Raw genomic sequence first — 19,730 nt, forward strand, 5'->3', positions numbered from 1 at the left:
AGGGCTTGCTTCATTTTTTTGAAGATGATAATCATTGAACATAACGTTGGAGGGGCGCACGCTATTACGTGTCTTTCTCGTGCCGGGAAAGTGTTGCCACGATTACGGCGAATGCTGGAGTCTATTGTTACGAGCAAGTGGTCTCAGGATTACGGTGAGCGCTGGAGTTTTCTTTTAGGCAAATCTTGGCCAATATCTCTAAGTTGTATGCTTGACTTAACAAACGCGTGCAGGGGACGCTGGGCGGTCGTTGCGAGGCACGCACCCGAACGTGCCTGCGCTCGGCAATTTCTTGGTATTCTCAGCTGCACCCACAAAAATAACATTTTGCTAAACCGCTTCGCTGTTTAAAATTGCTCAATAGACGCCAAGCAGAGGGTATATGTTCGTGCCGTACAATCAAAACCCCAACGTTGCGCCTACGATGTGCATACGCGAGAGTTGCTATGTGTATTCTAGAACAGAGTTGCGTTACATACCATTACTTATTACGAGATGCATTCCGAGATAGATGAAAATTTTAGAGAGAATTGTGGTTGTTTCCGTTGCTGACGTCTACTCATAAGCAACATTGGGGTACCCCAAGGTTCCATACTGGGGCCACAACCTTTGCTGGTATACATTATTGGTTTTCCGAATTGTCTTTCCTCTCTCCATCTCTCACTCTCTACAACTGTGATAGTACTGTTTCGTCAGTAGTTGGTAAATAAATGTCGATCTTCGTAATTTGGTAAAGCAGTGTAATCTTAATAGGTCAAATTTAAGGCTTCTAAAACAACTTTTCTGCTACTCCCACCACAGGGCCATTGCATGTACAGCATCACTTACAAATGGTAACCAACAAATGTTTGCTAGTGAATACTCTTCAATTTTAGGCACACTACTGGACTCCAACATTAAGTATTATCATATTTTTAATATAAAGAAAAATGACTTACAACATGCAATCCTGCATGCCGTACGGCATGCAAGCCAATCATCGCTTATACTACTATACTTCTCCTGTATTCATTCACAAACTACATTGCACCTCATGCTCGGGAAATACATACTACACTCACCTTGCGCCATTCCACATAATAAAAAATTAAGCTATTCGAATAATCTCATTTAGTTCGTATAGCGTGAATGGTTATTCATTGCTTTATGCAAAAAATATTTTGTCTATTTCCAAGCTTATAAACGAGGTATTTTTTGTTGAAGGTACTTCGCTACTAGTCTCCGTCTTTGCCTTTTTTGGCAGCTAGACGTGTTAATACTACCACAACTAGGTTTGCTTCTAAGAACAATTTCAGTTTAGCGAAAGTAACAAAATAACTCCGGCAAACAGACAGTGCACATTCTCGGCAATATCCCCATGGAATTCTCTGCCGCCTTTCATTAGGCCTTCGAATACATTACACAAATTCCAAAAAGAATTAAAGTGTTACTTCATGCCCCTGCCTAAGACATAACCAAGATGGTTTCCGATGCTTTGCTGTTCTGAGTTTCGCTTAGTATAATCATTCCTACCATTTATTTTCACCTATCGAATCGGCTGTACGTCATTCGTGTACACATCCGCTTTTCCTGTCATTTTCTGGTATTATTCAGTGTTTTAAATGTTATTCATTGCTGAAGGTCCTGCTAAAGTATCCGATCTTGAAACCTGCTTCTGTATAAACCCCATGTTGAGTTTTCATTGATTGATTGATTGATTGATTGATCGATCGATCCATCGCTGGAATGCGATGCCATTGCTTTGCAAATGCAAACGTTTTCCAGCTTCCCGAGTGGCTCTCATCCAGCATGTGAGAGTTCACACGGGTAACTTGTCTCACAGAGGGTGACCGGCACTTTGACGGTTGCTTGGTCACTGGTTTTCCATTTGTAGTCACAACTAAGCGACCGATTGGGAGGTCGGTGCAGATAACATCTACTTGACGAGATGAACGGATTGGTCGTAGCAAAGCATAGTGCCTGTTTTTCGCTGGTTGTAATGCCTTCGCCTCTGGTTCCTTCCCATTGTGCACGTAACTCGCGCGTGACCGCCCGGGAGCACGGTTAGGTCACTAAGCGGTTCCACAACGGCTCATTATAACCTATGTGGTTCGGACTGCTGTTGGTCCCAGAACCCTCGAAACCGTAGCCACCAGGTGACCCATCAAGAACCACGTGTGAGGAGATGATTCGCCCAACAAAGGGCGTACAAGCTTTCAGCCTCCAATTGCAGCGGAGTATGTGCAACGAGTGAACACACCTATCATTGATTTATACCCACGTAGGACACGGTCAAGGGGGGTATTGCGCCAGACTTTCTCATCCATTTTGCCTAACTGTCAGCCGAAAAAAGATTTGCCTCGTATAAGTTTTTTTCTCTGGAAAGAAGGCTTAGCTCTGTGCTATATGTGGTAAATGAAAGAGTATTCGTCAGTTTTATATCGTACCAGCAATCAATTTTTGCGCTGGCCTAAGCAGGCGGCGATGTCACATCTTTTAAATGTCTTTATGTTAATATTCCTTTTGTTGTTATTTGATTCGGAAAATCAATGGAACATTTATTATAGATGTCACATCTTTTAAATGTCTTTATGTTAATATTCCTTTTGTTGTTATTTGATTCGGAAAATCAATGGAACATTTATTATAGACTTCCGAAGCATCAAAAGGTCCCGGCATAAGCTCTGCAACATGAAAATTTTGGCGCGTTGTTGATGCTTGTTTAATCACAGTGCCTCCGAAGATGACGGACGACAGCAGGAGGACAGACGAAGAGCTGACTTACAAAAGAAATTAATTTTTTCTAGAAACGCGCAATATAAATGAAACTGCAGAGAACAACACACGAACAACAGACATAAAAACACACACCAGACCCCGAAAATATTATTAGCACGTGCCGTATAGCTTCAGGAGAGCCCACAGTTTCAGGTATAGCCCTAAAGCTGGCAGTGCAGTTCAACTGCACTCAAGAAGAAGATACAGTCAAATCCGAATATAACGAAACTGGTTGGAGTGAATTATACTCAACGGTTGGTTTGTGTAGGACTTGCATGCTTACTATTTTCCAATTCTTCAGTAGAAAGCCGCGGTAAAAGATCTATCGTGACATGCATTCCAATCAACAGCAATCATGTGGCTGAACCATTATTAAAAAACGAATTTCTGCGAGTACTCGACATGTGCTTATGCAAGTTGCCATTTTTGTAAATATTCCATTGGGTGAAGACGTAAGGAGTTTTGTACGGGCACTGCGTGTAAATACACATCTACAAGTTAAAAATAAGAGGACGACGCAAAACCACAGCACAATGGCCTGCGCTTCTTTCGGGTGGTCGCTGATTTATCTACCTACTCGCATGCATCATACTTTTAAGTCAACCATCACAAAGAGTTTGGTTATTGTCTTCTACCTCCCAGCTTAAAACTGTCTGCTTGACTCAATTTGAGTGAAATCACCGAAAACGCCGATTACGCCGTGTTGAGACCATAGAGAGTTCAGACTGTTGCCGCAACTGTCCTCGTTAGTTCACGTATTAGCCAACCGAACTCCGTGGCACACCGTTTTTTTTACGTCCATAGATCACAATATAGTCTTTGCGTCCGAAGTCACATAGCCTTGCATAGCTTGCAGATGTGTCGAGCGCCGCGGTATGGCGAAAGAAGGGGCTGCGTCCGCTTCTCAAATTACGCTCTCTCCGGCCGATTGGGACGGCGGAAGGAGAACGCCCGCGGTGAGATCTCGGAGGCCAAGGTTGAAGACTAAAAGTCCGCCTCCTGGCTTCGTTGCGTTGGCCTAGCTGGAGTGTAGAGGGGAAGAAATTGCCGAGTGCGCTGTGTAGCCTACTGCCATCCCCGACCACACGGCTTCGATCGGGCCTGCTGAAAAATTTGTGGTACGTATGCACCTCCACTGCAGTACTGGACGCGATAGGTGCCTTATTCGCAGCCACTGCTGCACTACTACGCGAGGCCAGCGCTCATTCGTTATCCCATAATAGCTAAAGCATTAGGATACAATAAAGCCTTAGGCTGTTGCAAGCGTGGAACTATTGCAGTTCCGGGTACATAAAACCGATATTGATACTTACAGTGACACAACTGATGAAAAACTAACCATCAGTCTCACGATTCCCTACTATAGAAGCAAGAGTGAATTACCGGGGCCCTTTCCGTCGTAAGTAAGTTTCACGAAACCGACGCTCGTGTCGTTGACGGCATACAATTCCCCAGTAAAGTTGTGGTACGGTTTATCGACGTCCACTTCAACGACGGTTCCAATAAACTTGCCGTAGTATTCTCCGAAGATACCTGGAAAAAGTGCCAGCAGCCGTGTAGGTACACTCGTATATCATGAGTTATGGTCCTATTTGAGATAAATGCGACCATAATATTTCAAGTACTCTTTTGACCCGGCTGTCACATAAAACAGGTTAACGAATAGACAATTGCAATGCTCTTACAATATGCGTGCATGTTATCCGTGTCACTGCCAAGCTGCAATTCTACTATTTTCGTCCGTGAGAAATATGGCAATCAATGAATTACACCCCCCTTTTTTGGTCACTTTTGTTCAGTACACTTTCTAGAGAAACACTGAGAGAAGTGAAAATATTGTGGTTGATCCCTCTTTCATACGAATCGCTAAAACACGGAAGTGAAAGATGCCTTCGCAGGTGCATTTGAATGCTAGAGGAGCATCCTTCATGTGCGAAGGGTTCGCGAGCCTCACCCCGCCAGACGAAGTGACGCTGATACGCAAGAACCAAAAATAACCAGTGTATTCCGGCACATCAAAATCAAAAACTACATTCACAGAAATATCAGCTTAAAATATATAACGGTCCGGTCATGCAAACAATATGACAGCGGAGGGTGCCTGAATTCCCTTCGGTTCCCCGTACACGAAGGCAATGGCATCGTGGCGCCAGCTTTCGGCGCACCATGATGCGCTACTTCCCTTCGCCTCTCATAGGCGGCAACACCAACCTAATGACTCGTAGCGAAGGACATAATGCGCGTTCGTTGATGACCTCCACGTGTATTCACAGCGCAGTGGTTAGAGCGCCACGTACCTCCCGTTGTGACGAATCCGGACGCCGCCGCGTCAAGTGCCCTTTTTCTTGCGACGTGACTTCCATGACGGATATGACGTCAGTCAGATCTTTGTGTGCACGGGCATTAAACACTTTCGCGTTCTAATACTCTAGTTACCATCAGCTAACTTTACGCTGCCACTCAAATTTATAAGTGACTGTGGGCGTTCAAGAGGGCTCCTCTCCTGGGACCACTTGCACCTCCGAAACTGCCGACTTTTGAAACCGGCTATGAAGACTATGTGGTAGGCTTCAATCACCAAAATTAGCTGTTTGGTTGCATATGTATATTGTACAGGCAGTGCAACAACACTTTAAAATAGCCATGCTATTGAAATGGAAGACAATTCCAAGGTTCCTGCTGACGTAGCTCCATTCAATTTTAGAAAGTGTGACCTTATATGCCTTTTTTAGTCTCGTGTTCATCTACGCCGGGACGTTTTCGCAAATGCATACCGAAAAATAATTCAGCGCTGCACGTCCATTCCTAATAACGGAGTGCGTGCGTTTACTGCACAACGCAGTCCATTCTTTTACCCCTCGCTGCAGACCTCTTAATATGTAGAGCCTTAGCGTGAAAACTAATGAAAACTGTGTTGCCTTAGTTGAGTGAATCTTTTGACCGCCACATTTTTCTAAGACATGGTCTACATTGAGCTCGACATATCAGTTTCCTTTTCACAAATTTCTTCTGAATGTTGGTGCCCTCATGTCGAATAACCAATAAAAATTTGAACAGACGCTAGCAGAGGCGAAAGCGATAGTCTGTACTTTCTTTTCATCGTTTTCGTTTTATTTCGCAGAATTGTATAACGTCTTGTTTGTTTCTCTTGTGGAACCATAGAACTCCCAGCTGTTTGTCACGACCAAGTTGCATGGATGTTTGCCTTTCTAGCTCTGTGCCAACCGCTATCAAAACCATCGTATCTTTCTGTCACAGTGCCTTTTTCTAAATGGCATTTTGTAGAATGTGCCATTGCTTCTGATATCTTCTAACCAGTATTAGCCACCAGTAGTTATTCCGAATATACCGCTTCGCCATAATCACTGCAGTCAGTAAGCTACGATTGGCTTGTTATTGCGACTGCACAAGTTGTTTTCCGTCCGTAATGTCGGAGTGCGGGAAGGTCACCACTCTACACCTGTTTTAGTGCTTTTATGCAACAAATATAAATATTTCTTGGATGTATAAAATAGCGGGAATACTATATTACCCTGAGAATGATGGGTCCTCACATGCATTGGTGCAGAGGACTGAAGCCCGCATTAAGATACTCTGCGTAACTCTTGTTGTATGCTGCCGCGGGTGTCGCGGTGACGTCTTTCAACAACTCGCCGCAATGCCTATTTTGACATTACTAACTCTTAGGCATGGACGACTTGTAAGCTGCAAGTGCTAACGACATCTAAGTGATAAAGTGACGACAAAAGGAATAAAATCTAAATTTTTCTCATTCACACGCGTGAATGAGACAAACCACGTCTTTAATGACGTTTGATATGACTGGAAATGCTCTCCTCTGTACGGCGAAAACTCATCCTTGCCAACAGGATAAGTTGAAGGGAAAAAACAATTAGTGGCCTTCTACTCTGTGAAGAAGGATGACTTTCGAAGCTGGACACAGGCCATGGAGTGCACAAAAGGAAACACGTTTGTTCATATTTATCGATTGAGCGTACTTCGTAGCCAATTAGATAAATGAAACTTAAAAAAGCCTCAAGCTTCAGTCTCGCGCACAAACACGGGGCTGTCTGTTTTACTACCGCGACGTAGAAATCTTAATCTTTGAGCAACACACCAAACCAATTCCGCTCGACCACTGATAGCAACACTGGAAAAGTCGCATTGGGCCGTTTAAAGGAGCCATGAAGAGAAAACAAAAGTTTGTTTTATTCGAAAGATTAAATGTTTCATAGTACCCCAAGCGCTTTCCCGGAAGCAAATGATGCTTTATTCACTGAGAAATAAGGCAATTTAAGCCAAATTTTTAAATCTCCCGCTAAAATTGCACATTTCGTGATGTGAACAATGGCGTCATACGAGCCGGTCCATGAAACAGATATTTAGTATGTCGACTCCATATAGTACCCACACGCGGAAGTCGACCGAGACGGCGGCCATTTTAAAAATACTAGTAAAACCTAGTGCACCCGCAGCCCTAGTCATGGAATCGCCTGATCCGGAGAACAAAACTCTCGCCGAGGAGCTCGAGCTTGCATTTAACAACCTCACACCACTTGAACGCTCAATGCTTCTAAGTGCACGAGCGGCAAGAGTTGTGGGATACGCGGTTGACGGGAAAGCGACCATTCCTCGATAGCCACAACAGACGAACGCCCTGCCGTCGGAACAGCTGCCTCGTCAGCCCCGTCGCGACGGACGAATACAGACTGGTACGTATGTGCCGTATTTTTATTACGGTTAATAATAGTTCAAGTTCAGTAGCAGTATCGCTTATGCCAGTTGGCCGGTGTCGTGTATGGAAAGCCGTTCGCGCGAGCTCTCTGATTCGACCAGAAAGATGCGAGCGTCAATGCGCGCAGTTTACGGCATTTTTCCCCCAAGGTCAGAGCGCTTTGACGGCGATTTGACGAAGTCGGCGACGAGCGCCAGCATGTCCCAGGAGTGAGCTAACCTAAGGGTCCCTGCCGTAATCACTTCGTCGGAAATGAAGCGAGCACACTCGTACTTCATTTAGCTCTCTTTCTCCTCCGTTTGCAAAGTTCACAAAACGTAGCCACTTGCTTCGCCGAGGTTCGTCGTTGGGCAGCACATGAAAGGAGATCTCACCGGCGGGGATGTCGCACTCCCTCGACGATTTGCCCGTACTACATGGGCATTTCAAAACGCAGCAACGAAATTTCAGTGTAAAGTACTCGAACAAACTTAAGTTTTGATTGATTGATTGTAGGGTTCAACGCGCCGACGCAACGCAGGCGATGAGGCGCGCCGTAGTGGAGGGCTCCGGATTAATTTTGACCACCCGGGGATCTTTAACGTGCACCGAAATCTTGTACACACGGGCGTTTTTGCTTTTCGCCTCCATCAGAAAAGCGGCCGTCGCGGCCGGGAATCGAACACGCGACCTCGTGCTCAGCAGCGCAACGCCTTAGCCACTGAGCCACCGCGGCGGGTAAACTTAAGTTTTCAGTGGTTGTAAACTGGAAACGAGCTCGTAACGACAGCAGCAAGCCAACACTTTTCGAAACTTCTGCGAGGACTGGCACTATCTCGTCGCTTCTTGCTGTTCCTTACTCACCTAGTTTCTATTTTTACCTTTGCTGGTTGGCGATATGACGGCCAACCTTCTGGCAAGGGATTAAGATACCAAGCAAGGTCACGGCTGTACGTGCTGGAACGGTTCGTTGGCCCCTAAGAGCCTCGAACCCGGAAATTTGTCTGCAGGACGGCGAGATTTCGAGCTCGGCCCGCGGTAGTTTCGTACGCATTGGCGCACACGCTTGCGTGTTCGTTCGGAACTTCAACCGTTTACTCCATCTTTCTTTGTCTTAAAAAGAATGTGCAGTATGTTTCACGGTCATTTAGCTCGCTATGCAAACTGAAAGCCCTGCCTAATATGCGTTTGCTTTTGCCGGCCTCCGCCAATCGCAGAACATTCTCGAGTGACATCATAGGTTCTATTGCGGAAAATGAGCTGGTGGGTCACATGGTCATTTCCTTTTTTCCTAATTATGTAGCTTATTTCAGCGAAGTTTGCGTTATAAGTGGTGTCGTTATGGTTCTAACGAGGCAATCTTTCGGATGAAAAATCTTTCGGATTTGTGTTTTCTCTTCATGGCTCCTTTAACATCCACGTTTAAGCCTACCGCCAGCACAATAGACATATCATCAGTAAGGGCATAAATCTCGTAGGTGGTATTTCTTGAAAAGTTTAGCTGTGAATTTCTTCCCTTGGCAACACTGGAAACGGCCACAGAGACGGCTGATGCGCCACGGTCATGGCGCGGCTTGGGCCACTACTCCCGCCGAACAAAAAAAATCAACGCCGTGCGTAGTCTGCTTCGTTTCAACCCCACTCTCAACGGTGGTGTAAACATAGACCTTATTAATCGCACTTACGTTGAACTCGAGGCAATACCTAGCGCTTGCTGAGGTACACTTTGTAAACTTGCAACACAGCCATGTTCTTAGCACGGACACGTAACCTCATCCCGCGGAGACCAACGTAACGAGTAACGGCCCACTTACACGTTTGCTTTCATGCGCTCCTCGCCAGTGAATACAAGCAATGCAACGCGTGCAACGCCCCCCCCCCCCCCCCATTTCCCAACAAGTGCACTCTAGCAACCGGTTTGCAAGCCATTGGAAATGTCGTTCCGGAGGACGCTTATGGATTTCCCGCTCTTTCTTCTAGCGAACGACATGCGTCTGTCCCACAGCGAGTTGAAGCTGGAAGTTCTAGAGCTTTATTCTAGCAGACAAACATGCGACCATCCTCTTCCGTCCCCCGTCGTAGGCAGCTTACTGTTTGTTTAGCACTCAAACCCACTCCAAAACCGCTCGATTGCTCTGTACAGCTGACAGGAGGCATTTAGCGATGACACTGGCACTTTAACTCCCGAACCAGCAGAACGGGCATTATGGGTAGCGGCATGAAGCCCAGCTTTGCGTGCACGCCCCCCTTCCTTCTCCCCCCTCACGCCGGCAACCCGTACACGCATAAACTGGCAACCGGTGATGGGCGCTTACTTGGGAGTGAAATACACAGGAGAAAATGTCGCTCGGAAAGCCTTTCAAGTTGAAGAGAATTACGAGTTCACGTCGACGTTCCAACCGGGCAAGTGGCTCCTCAATTCGCACCTACTCGGCGAGGTGGAATTCAAGGCGGCCAAAGCGGGGGTGGCTTTATGACATCTTACGCGCATTCGCGCTCCTGTGTGTTGTCCGCAATCATCTGATGACGGTGCTACCGCCGTTTTCAGCCGTAAACGAATCTTGTTAAAAAGGCATCGGTGGTGGAGAAAGGACTAGCAGTTCTGATAGAGCTGTCGGCGGTTGCGGTTGCCCAGGAGTCGCGCTGACTAAATCAGTGCCACCGGAATGAAAACAAGGGAAGGGGTGGTTGTACATATACTGCTTCGCAGTCAAACGGCCGCTATCCCGCCCGGCATTATGGATGACCAGCAAAGCTGTTGTAAATCGCTAGACATGCTAATGCCTGACGCATGCGCCCAGCGTCTTGAGCGAGGTCTGCAGGGTTTCTGCTACAACACAGTTGGGCTAGACGATTCCCTACCCTTCATCACCCAATTTATTGATGCTGCTTTCCGCAGGTCTTCAATGTACGTGGTCCACCTTAGGCAGTCTTGACACAAGGTAACACGAGCTGCACTTCACCCGTGGGCTTCAGTTGACGTCAAGCCCACTTTGCTAAAGCAGCTGCAAACCTACTCTATACGAGTAACACCTGTGGGTGGATTTCCAACTTTAACAGAAACCTTATCGTCCATCATGCTGTTTAGATGATTGTTGTTTTGTTTTTAAACTCATAATAAGCTCTCTCCTGTATGCCTAATAGCAAAGAAAGCTATGGAGTTCGCCTTCAACTGTTAGACTGGTTTTTTTGACAACAACGACACAAAATTTCCGACCGAGAATAGGCCAGCAGCCTCGCTGTGAAAACCCAGTTTGAAAGGAGTTAAAAGTACGGCCCGATTCTGTGGCTGGAATATCTCGCTCGTAGTGGAACGGGTGCTGATCGAGCTTCTGAATAAAGCAAAGACAATAGGATAACTGCGGGCAGGGGCGGCTGTGATTTGGGTGTAGCAGGGTCAACGGGGCAATGGCAAACACCAGCCTCACATTACCTCCAAATGTGAAAGACAGGCATCACACTTCCGAAGAGCGGGCAGCTTAGTATCAGTGACTCCGCCAGTAGGAAAGAAAGAAGATACTGCTATCGTGCAATGTACAATGAAAAGTACGGTGGCTCATTACACAGAAGTGTAAAAATTAAAGCCGTTCCAGTCGATATAAAATTCAAAACCAACTTGAACGGGAAGAAATAAACGTGTGCACTTTAGCTGAGACTCACCTCCGACACCTAGAAGCCCCACCTGTCATAGACAACTATGCTTTGGAAGGTTGCAACATCACCAGCGGAACGAAGAAAGAGGGAAGGGTTGGCATGCTCATTAAACAAGGGACCGACTGGCAGAGAGTGCATGAAAGCCTTAAAAAGAATCTATGGGTTAGAGGCACCATAGAGGGGAAAAATACATGGTTAGGAGTGGTTTATCTGTGGACCGGAAGTAGTGCTAGGGAGGAAAGTGATTAAATGGTAAGCTGAGAAGACATATAAACGAGTTCAAAGATTCGGGTGAAATAATCCTAATTGGAGATATGAATGCCCACATAGAACGTTTGGATAGATACACAGACCGTAACGGCTCTCTAGTGATAGATCCACGTTAGGAAAACGCGCTTGTAATAGTAAAGACGGCAAGCAAGTGTGATGGACAAATAACTTAGGAAAACGCTAACAGAGAGTGAACCATAAGCTGCAGTTTAGTATCCGAGACAGTATAGGAAAGGTTGCAGAAAATGAGGATAGATGAAATGGAACAGACAGCTTAAGAAGCAACCACAAGCGGCTTACCTAGCATTTCGGAGGCGCAACCCGGACAAATTTAGAAATAGGTATAATAGGAAGACCTAATTTGAACAATGAGCAGTTAAACATCATGGCTGATAGAATGGAAGATGAAATAAATAAATACCCAGACAAAAATTAGTATTACGACGAAATGACTGCGTTCATATAGAGTAAGATGAATGAAGGAAAGCAACAAAACCGATGGAAAGGGAACAGCAAGCCGAGAAGCTGGTGTAACAAGGAAATAAAAGAGGCTGTTGACCAGCGATGAAAGGCGTCGAGGGGACATAGAAAAGCAAAAAGAACTGGCATAGAACCGGAGGTAGCGAAGAGAAAATAAGATATCAACAGGGGAAAAAACTAGAAGTGGAGAAAATGGTGCAAGCAAAGATCAAGCAGAAAAGCGAACAATGGATAGCAGAAATACGGAAGGAAAACAAAAGTGCATCCAAGAAGTTTTGGAACCATGTAAAATTACAAAGCTCAAAAACGATATCCAGGAAATTCTTGATGGATGAGTAGGGGAAACATTAGAAGGAGAGCACGCGTTGGCGCATATTCATCGAGTGATTAGTGAGACGTTTAGAGTAATAGTGGTAGGGAAGCCTGCACCGATAACATCAGCACCACAAAAGACTGCGGAAAGGAAAATAAGTTTGACAAACCTTTATTGGAAAAAAGCAAAAGAAGAGCAAAAAGGTTTCCCGAAGTTCGAGAAGCACTGAGTAAACTATGTTTTGAGATGATGTTGAGAGGAATGGATCGACGAAGGTGGGCAGCTAAAGTTTTTAGGTACCTATACATGATAAGCGTGGACACGTATGGGTTAAGGAAGACTAAAGGCTAATGCTGAAATACGGAAAGAACCGTGGAGAATCCAAAACAACCAAGCTAACCAGTGGGCTGTAAGGAATACCAATGCAACTGATAAACCTGCTTGGAGCAAAAAGTAAGGAATTGTTTATGAGGGCTAAACATAAGGAGATACAAACCAAACAAATTCCAGAGGACTGTCTAGAAAGTAGAAATTCCTAATTATATAAAGGCAGAGACGAGAAAGCCAGCATTGAATCATACAGACCGCTCACAGTAACGTCAGGGGTGAATAGATTCCTAATGTAGGCGATAACAGCAGAAATTCAAGCATGGATGGAAGAAAATGAAATACTTGGGGAACTGCAGAATGTATTTTCACAATACTGGCGATTGGGTAGATAATTTGTTTGTGATAACTCAATAGATAGAAATTGCGAAAGCGCCGAATAGAGCATTATGAATTACGTTCTTGGACATTCAACGGACATCTGACATCGTAAACAGAGAACTGCTTCGCAGAACTGTGAAACTCCAGGGATTGCATGACGAGTTAATACAGCTCCTTATAGCAATCTGTAAAGACAATAGAGTGCACGTAACATGGGAAGGACAGAAATGCGCCCAGCAGGTCAACATTCATTGGGGACTGAAACAGGGACGCCCTTTGAGCCCAATACTGTTCATGTTTTACATGGCAGGGTTAGAAAAGAAACTGGAAGAAAGTCAAGTAGGGTTTAGCCTAACCCATACGCTGCAAGGAAAAGTGGTACAACAGTGTAATCCGGGAATGTTATACGCACACGACATTGTTCTTTTAGCTGATAACCAGACCGATATGCAACGGCTAATAAATATTAGCGGCCAGGAAGCCACCGACCTCGGGTTAAATTTTAGTGCAGGAAAAACAGGAATATTGAATTTCAATGATGCTACCACTGACGCAGTGTTTATCCAGCAAGGCAAAGTAACTCTACTGAAGGAATATAAATATTTGGGAGTGTGGATAAACGAACGAAATAACTACCTAAGAACTCACGAGGAGCAACTTAAGGGCAAGGGAAAGCGAAACGCAGCTATAATAAAGCATAGAGGTTTGTGGGAGTATAACAAATATGAAGTAGTGACAGCAATGTGTAAAGGGGTCTCACATTTGCACCTGCTGCACTCTGTTTAAAATCGGACGCTCTATCAGGCCTTGAAGTCAACCAGAGAACGCTGGACGTGTGGCCTTTGGCGCGCATGGAAAAACATCTAACGAAGCAGTACAGGGAGATATGGGCTGAGTGTCGCTTGAAGTTCGAGAAGCACAGGGTAAACTGTGTTTTGAAACGAGGTTGAGAGCAATGGATCGACGAAGGTGGGCAGCTAAGGTTTTTGGGTACCTATGCTTGAAAAGCGTGGACACGCAGGGGTTGAGGAAGACTAAAATGCTAATGATGAAATACGGAAAGAACAGTGGAGAATCCAAAACGGCCAAGGTAACCAAAAAAGGGCAAGGCAGATCGAAACGAATAAATGGAGACAAAAAATGAAAGCTAAAACGTCGTTACAGATGTACAGGGCGGAGAAATTGAACATCAGAAACGAAAATTTCTACGATAATTCCCAGGGCAGTGCTCTGCTTTTTGAGGCAAGAGCAGGTTGCTCACGAACTGAGATTTGTGGTAACTCGTGTTATATCAAAATTTTCGCGAAAAAAATTACATGACAATGAACTTATCAAAGGAATGCTTAGAAATGGGAAGTTGTATTGGCCTAGGTATAAATCGTTACCACCGCGTCAGCTTTATGCAAATAACGTTAACCCATTTAGAGTGCTCTGCAGCAGCATGCCAAAAGCACCGTGAAACCTAAATCAAAAATTTTTTTCCGCATGAAAAATCTAATTTTTTTTCACTATGCTGGTAACTGGGGCTATGCTCATATCAAATTATAAACAGTCCTGTATTCTTTCTTGCATTTGGTTGGACTTCGCTCCTTTCTATCTGGGTCTGTGTAGTCCTCTAGTCTGGCTTCATTCTCCAGTAACGTTTACCTTCTAACTTTCCGGCTTCCGTAGTTAGGTGCGACTTAACAGCGTGAATGACCAGCCTGGCCGCTAGACGCACCTCCACTAGGGCCAGCTACTGGTTGGCTTGGAACTATTCTCTGGAGCAGCTGCAATACAGGCTTTGCTGCTCGGTCTCAGTGCCCTTGGGGTAGCGTCTGGGGTTTTCGCGCTAACGGTCTGGGTTCGAGGCTTCATGGTTCCATTCTTCCGTTAGAATACCGAATTTCTTTTGTCCCATCATCTCATCTGAGGCTCATTCACGCCATTTCTTGAAATAAATACCCTTATGAAACGTTACGCACATAGGAAATTACGCGAAGACAATTTTCACCGTTGTTGACACACCACAGGAATAGATAGAAGCAAAGGTAAGTAAAAAGCAATATGGGTGCGGTTTTACGCTAGAAAATTATGACCGCCAGAAACTCCCCATAATGGTCCGTATGTATTCGATACATACGGAACGTTTGAAAAACATTCGCAAAAGACGTGCCATATTTCGCGCTTTCGTTAGGACAGAAGCGCGAAAACAGTGTTGAACGTTTCCAAACTGAAAAATGATAACCTTCTTTTGTTTAAGAAAATATGATCGGCGGTAGTTATGCCTTGGTACCGAATAATGCGCATGAATTCCGCATTCCCATATTTCTGTACATACGCAATGTTTCAGTAGGCCTAAATTTGGTATGTTAAGGGTTAGGCTCATCTATCCAAAAGTTTCTTGTTTTTGGATTCTTATAGAATGGCACGAAAACGGGGTTATTGTGGAGTGCGTCCAGGCGGCGAAGTATTTCAAGTGCGCATCCTTGCAACTTCAAATGCATCAATTTTTAAATTTAACTGGATAATAGAAAGGAAAAAAGAATACCTTTATGCAGGGTGAAGCAGATGAACAGAACCGGCAACAGAGTTGTCAAGCGCATTTTAAGGCCACTTGCAGCTCAGGAGAAGGTAAGGCCTGCAAATGAAGGTAAGACGTGTTCCAATTATCTGTTTGTTTGTTTATTTATTTATTTTTTTTTAATTTATTTATTTATTTATTTATTTATTTATTTATTTATTTATTTATTTATTTATTTATTTATTTATTTATTTATTTCGGTAGTTTGAATGCCCATGGGGCTTCACAGAAGATAGTGGGTTTTGGTACAAGTAGTGGGAAGAACTAAATAAAGGGAAGCTTGTGCGGGAAGAAACGCGAAGCCATTAATGCAAAAACACAAACAACTGACTGAAAATGTGTGCAAATATACGCAAATACGGTGGATACATAAAAAAAATTCCCCCGCATTTCCCCGAGGGGGAGAATGTGAAAGTGCGAATGCACGGTTGTCGGCCCGCTTGCGGCGCTTGCGCTCGGCCCCCGCAGCCCACCGCCTCGCCGCCTTCTCTTCCATCTCTTCCATCGGGGTTGTAGTATCACGTGTACACCACGCAGTTATCAAGCCGCTATAACGCCGCTGAGTCGCCAACGTACGCCGCTGACGACGTAGTTTGAATGCGTTAAAGATATAAGGCGCGTTACTAACACTGATATCAGTGTCCACACTTCGTGACATCACGGACCTACAGAAGATCGAATGCCTCGGTCCCTTTCAGTTTAATCACCTATGGATGGTGACATTCACATCGGAAGCGGACATGGAGGAGCTGGCAGCACGCACGGAGATCACATTGAAACGTAGGCGGTGCCTTGTGATCAACCCCAACCGCCGAGAAATCGGGGTAAGGGTGCACTGGGTACCGCCAAAAGTCCCAGACGAGCTGCTCATCCGGCAGTTCGAACGTTTTGGCCGAGTGCAAAGAGTGGTTCGTGAGGGGTGGCAGAAATCCGGCCTCACGCAGATGACCGGCACCACGAGGATCTTCCACGTGATTCCCTCAACCCCGACATCCCTGGAGACAATCCCTCATCAGGCGACTCTCAACGGTTGCCCCATTCTAATCGAGGTGCCCGGACGGCCGTCGCTCTGCCTCCGTTGCTACCACACCGGACACTATCGGAAAAACTGCTCAACTCCATGGTGCCGCGCGTGCCGCGCTTACGGGCATCACGAAACTAACTGCACGCAGTCGTACGCGTCCAGAGCGAAGCAGAGAGCGCCCGCGAGGAATCTCGAGGAGTACATGGACGCCGATGACATGGCGGCGATGATGAGCACCGAAGGACCTGAGGCAGCCGCTCACCCACCAACCCCTCTCCAGGCATCCCCGCACGTGCCTTCGCCTCCAGTACACACCAACGTTGCGGCGCAAGAAGCAGGCCAGCTAAACGAGGCAGAGGGGAAGAGAGAAGAGAAGAGCGAAGACAACGAGCCGTCCGGCCTCCGACCCTCGGTCAGCTCCGAGCCCAACGCGCACGCCGAGAGAGGGAACGGAAACGAGACACACCGCCCCCCACCCCTCGGAACCGGGATTACCGCCGACAGGTCGGTGGGAACAAAAGCGACAGAGGAGAATGCCAGCAGCGTCGACGACGTTCGCCCCCTTCCCCCCGAGGCGACCGGCAGGCAGAAGGAACCACAACGAGGCCGCCCTAACACGAGGAAGCAAGTGGCCCCTTCCCAAACGCCTTGCAAGGAAAAGGAGGAGACGCCAGCGATGCCGGGCGTGAGTAGAGAAATGGTCAGCGACGGGGCCCACGAGAGCGGCGCGCCCCGTGAACTCAAGGAAACGGTCTCGGAGCGGGGTGGCGAAGCTTCCCTGACCAACGCCAAGCCCGCGGCGGACGACGAGCAGCGGAGTGGGGAGGCGAAACCCGCCGACGTTGAGGGAGAGGAGGCGGCCCTCCTGAGCGACCAGCCAGAAGGGACCAGCTGTGACGACGCGGACGACGAGCTCCCGACGAAGGCCGCCGCAGCATCGCGCAAACCCGATAACATCACGGGAGTTGAGACGCGGCGGAAGGCACGCGGGAAACACGGCGGTGCAGTCACCAACAAACCGAGCCATGGAGATACCGAGTCAACGACCGCTGTGGGAAGCTCGACTAACGGACGGACTTGACGTCCTGACCAGTAAGCGCTTTTCACACCATGGCATCACACCAGAACGCAGTCACGCTTGCCACTTTAAATGTGGTAAGTCTAACCTCACAGAAAAGGAAACATTGGCTAGTTGACCTCCTGAATGAAAAAAAAAATAGATGTGGCCTTTTTACAGGAAACCAAAATTGCCTCTCGAGAGGACGCTCAAAATTTTGTACGATTTTTCGGCCACCAGTTCTGGTGTTTTTACACCCTCACACCCACCCGAGCGGGTGGTACCGCAATTCTAATCCGGAAACACGAATTCTTAACAGTAATCGACTGCGAGCTGGCGAAGGACGGACGCTTTTGTTCCGTCGACGTCCTCGTGGGAGGGGAGCTTACACGCTTTGTGTGCGTCTATGCGCCTAATGATACGCAGGCGAGGACCGACTTCTCTTCTATTCGGGACATCCTAGTGGTTCCGGGCCGTGTTGTCCTAGCGGGCGACTTTAACTGCGTTGTAAACGCCAGCGACAGAGCAGGTGCTAAGGGTGTAGTGGATGCGTCAGCGCGGATTTTGAAAGCGGTCCTTCGAGAGGGCGACCTGGCTGACGTGGCCCTTCAGCGTGGGTGGTCAACCACCCGCTTCACTAGATGGCGAGGCACGTCACAGGCCCGCCTCGACCGGATTTACTTGACGGGGGACGCGTTGCCATTAGTGATCGATTACGCCGTCACTCCTGTCGCGTTCTCGGACCACGGCTTGGTGACATGTACCATCCGAGCTGAGCGTGAAATCAGAAAAAAAGCCGGCAGCCGTTGGCTGATGAACTCCACGGTCCTCGAACACGCGTCCTTCGTCGATCGCGTAAGAGGTGGAATTGAAGCAATGAGCACTGCGCCCATTGATGGAGCTGCGTGGGAGCGCTTCAAACAGCATGTCAAAGATGCAGCAATCACAATCGGGCGACAAGAGGCGAGAGACAGAAGGGTGAAAGTAAATCGACTGGTGGAGTGCCTGCGCTCTCTCGTGGAAGCGGACGAGGAGAGGCCGGGGGAATTCTCAGAAGACATCCGTAACGTGAAAGACGACATCCGCGCTGAGCTCGAAAAACGGTATTGGGGGGCTCTTGTGCGGAGCAGGGAGCAACGAGTGGAGTCCGAGGCACAGCCATCGAAGCTTTTCGGCGCCTTCGAACGAGCAAAGACCGCCACTAAAAGGATTTCCGAGGTGAACCACGCCGGTGGTCTTGCTAGTGGGATCGAGGAGGTGGAGACGGCCTTCAGTGAATACTACGCAAGGCTGTTTTCCCCGCACGCTCATCTTGAGGCTCCTCCACCGGAAGTCACAGGCGCGCTGCCAACGGTTGCAGAGGACGTAAAGGCCACAATAAACGAACCCATATCGGTAGAAGAGGTCAAGCGCGCGATCAAGAAACTCTAAAAGAATAAGTCACCGGGGCCTGACGGCATAATCTCGGAAGTTTATCAGGTGTTTCGTGAAGAGATCAGCCCGGTATTGGCGGCGGTCTTTGAAAACATCAAAAGCACAAAACTGCTACCACCCTCCATGCGGAGCAGTAACTTAGTACTCATTCCCAAAAAAAAAACCCCATAACACACCACCCAACGTAGAAGACTTCAGGCCTATCAGTCTTCTTTCCACCGACTATAAAATCCTAGCCCGCATCCTGGCCCAACGCCTCGAGACAGCCCTCAGTAGTGTTGTGGGTCCTCACCAGACGTGCGGGTTTAAGGGACGCTCCATCAACACCAACCTGCACCGCATGCGGACCATCTGTGAGGTGGCGGAATCAGGCATTCACCCCTTAGCTGTCCTACAACTCAACCTTAAAAAGGCCTTCGACCAGGTTGACCACGCCTTCCTGTTCACGCTCCTCGGTCAATGTGGGGTAGGGGATACAATGGTCGAGTGGATAAAAATTTGCTACACCGCCATCACCACCAGCATCATCATAAACGGGGAGGTGGGGGCGCCCATCGACATCGGAAGGTCAGTCAGGCAGGGCTGCCCTATGTCCCCGATCCTTTTCGCATTGTATATTGAACCACTTTGCAGGATGGCAATAGCGTCCAAGTCAACCAAAGGCTTGGTTCTCGGCGACGAAGAGCTCAAGGTGTTGGCCTATGCGGACGATGTTGCGTTTGTGTGCTCCTCGAGAGAGCAGGCAGGGGAGGTCGT

At 47.2% G+C, this 19,730-nt stretch overlaps 1 protein-coding gene across 1 annotated transcript in view; it reads right to left on the reverse strand.

Moving 5' to 3' along the window:
• Positions 1–19,730, reverse strand: part of LOC144159836 (protein Skeletor, isoforms B/C-like) — a 96,289-nt gene that overhangs the window by 62,189 nt on the left and 14,370 nt on the right. Inside the window, exons 2-3 of the mRNA XM_077691506.1 lie at positions 15,427–15,516; positions 4,141–4,290 (exon numbers count right to left, since the gene is read on the reverse strand). Of these exons, the coding sequence (XP_077547632.1) occupies positions 4,141–4,290; positions 15,427–15,481 (205 nt within the window). The 5' untranslated portion in view covers positions 15,482–15,516. The remainder of the gene's footprint in view (positions 1–4,140; positions 4,291–15,426; positions 15,517–19,730) is intronic.

Source organism: Haemaphysalis longicornis, unplaced genomic scaffold, assembly GCF_048455015.1.
Source record: "Haemaphysalis longicornis isolate Haplotype H1 unplaced genomic scaffold, Haemaphysalis longicornis Haplotype H1 scaffold_10, whole genome shotgun sequence".
In the NCBI taxonomy this organism is placed as follows: domain Eukaryota; kingdom Metazoa; phylum Arthropoda; class Arachnida; order Ixodida; family Ixodidae; genus Haemaphysalis; species Haemaphysalis longicornis.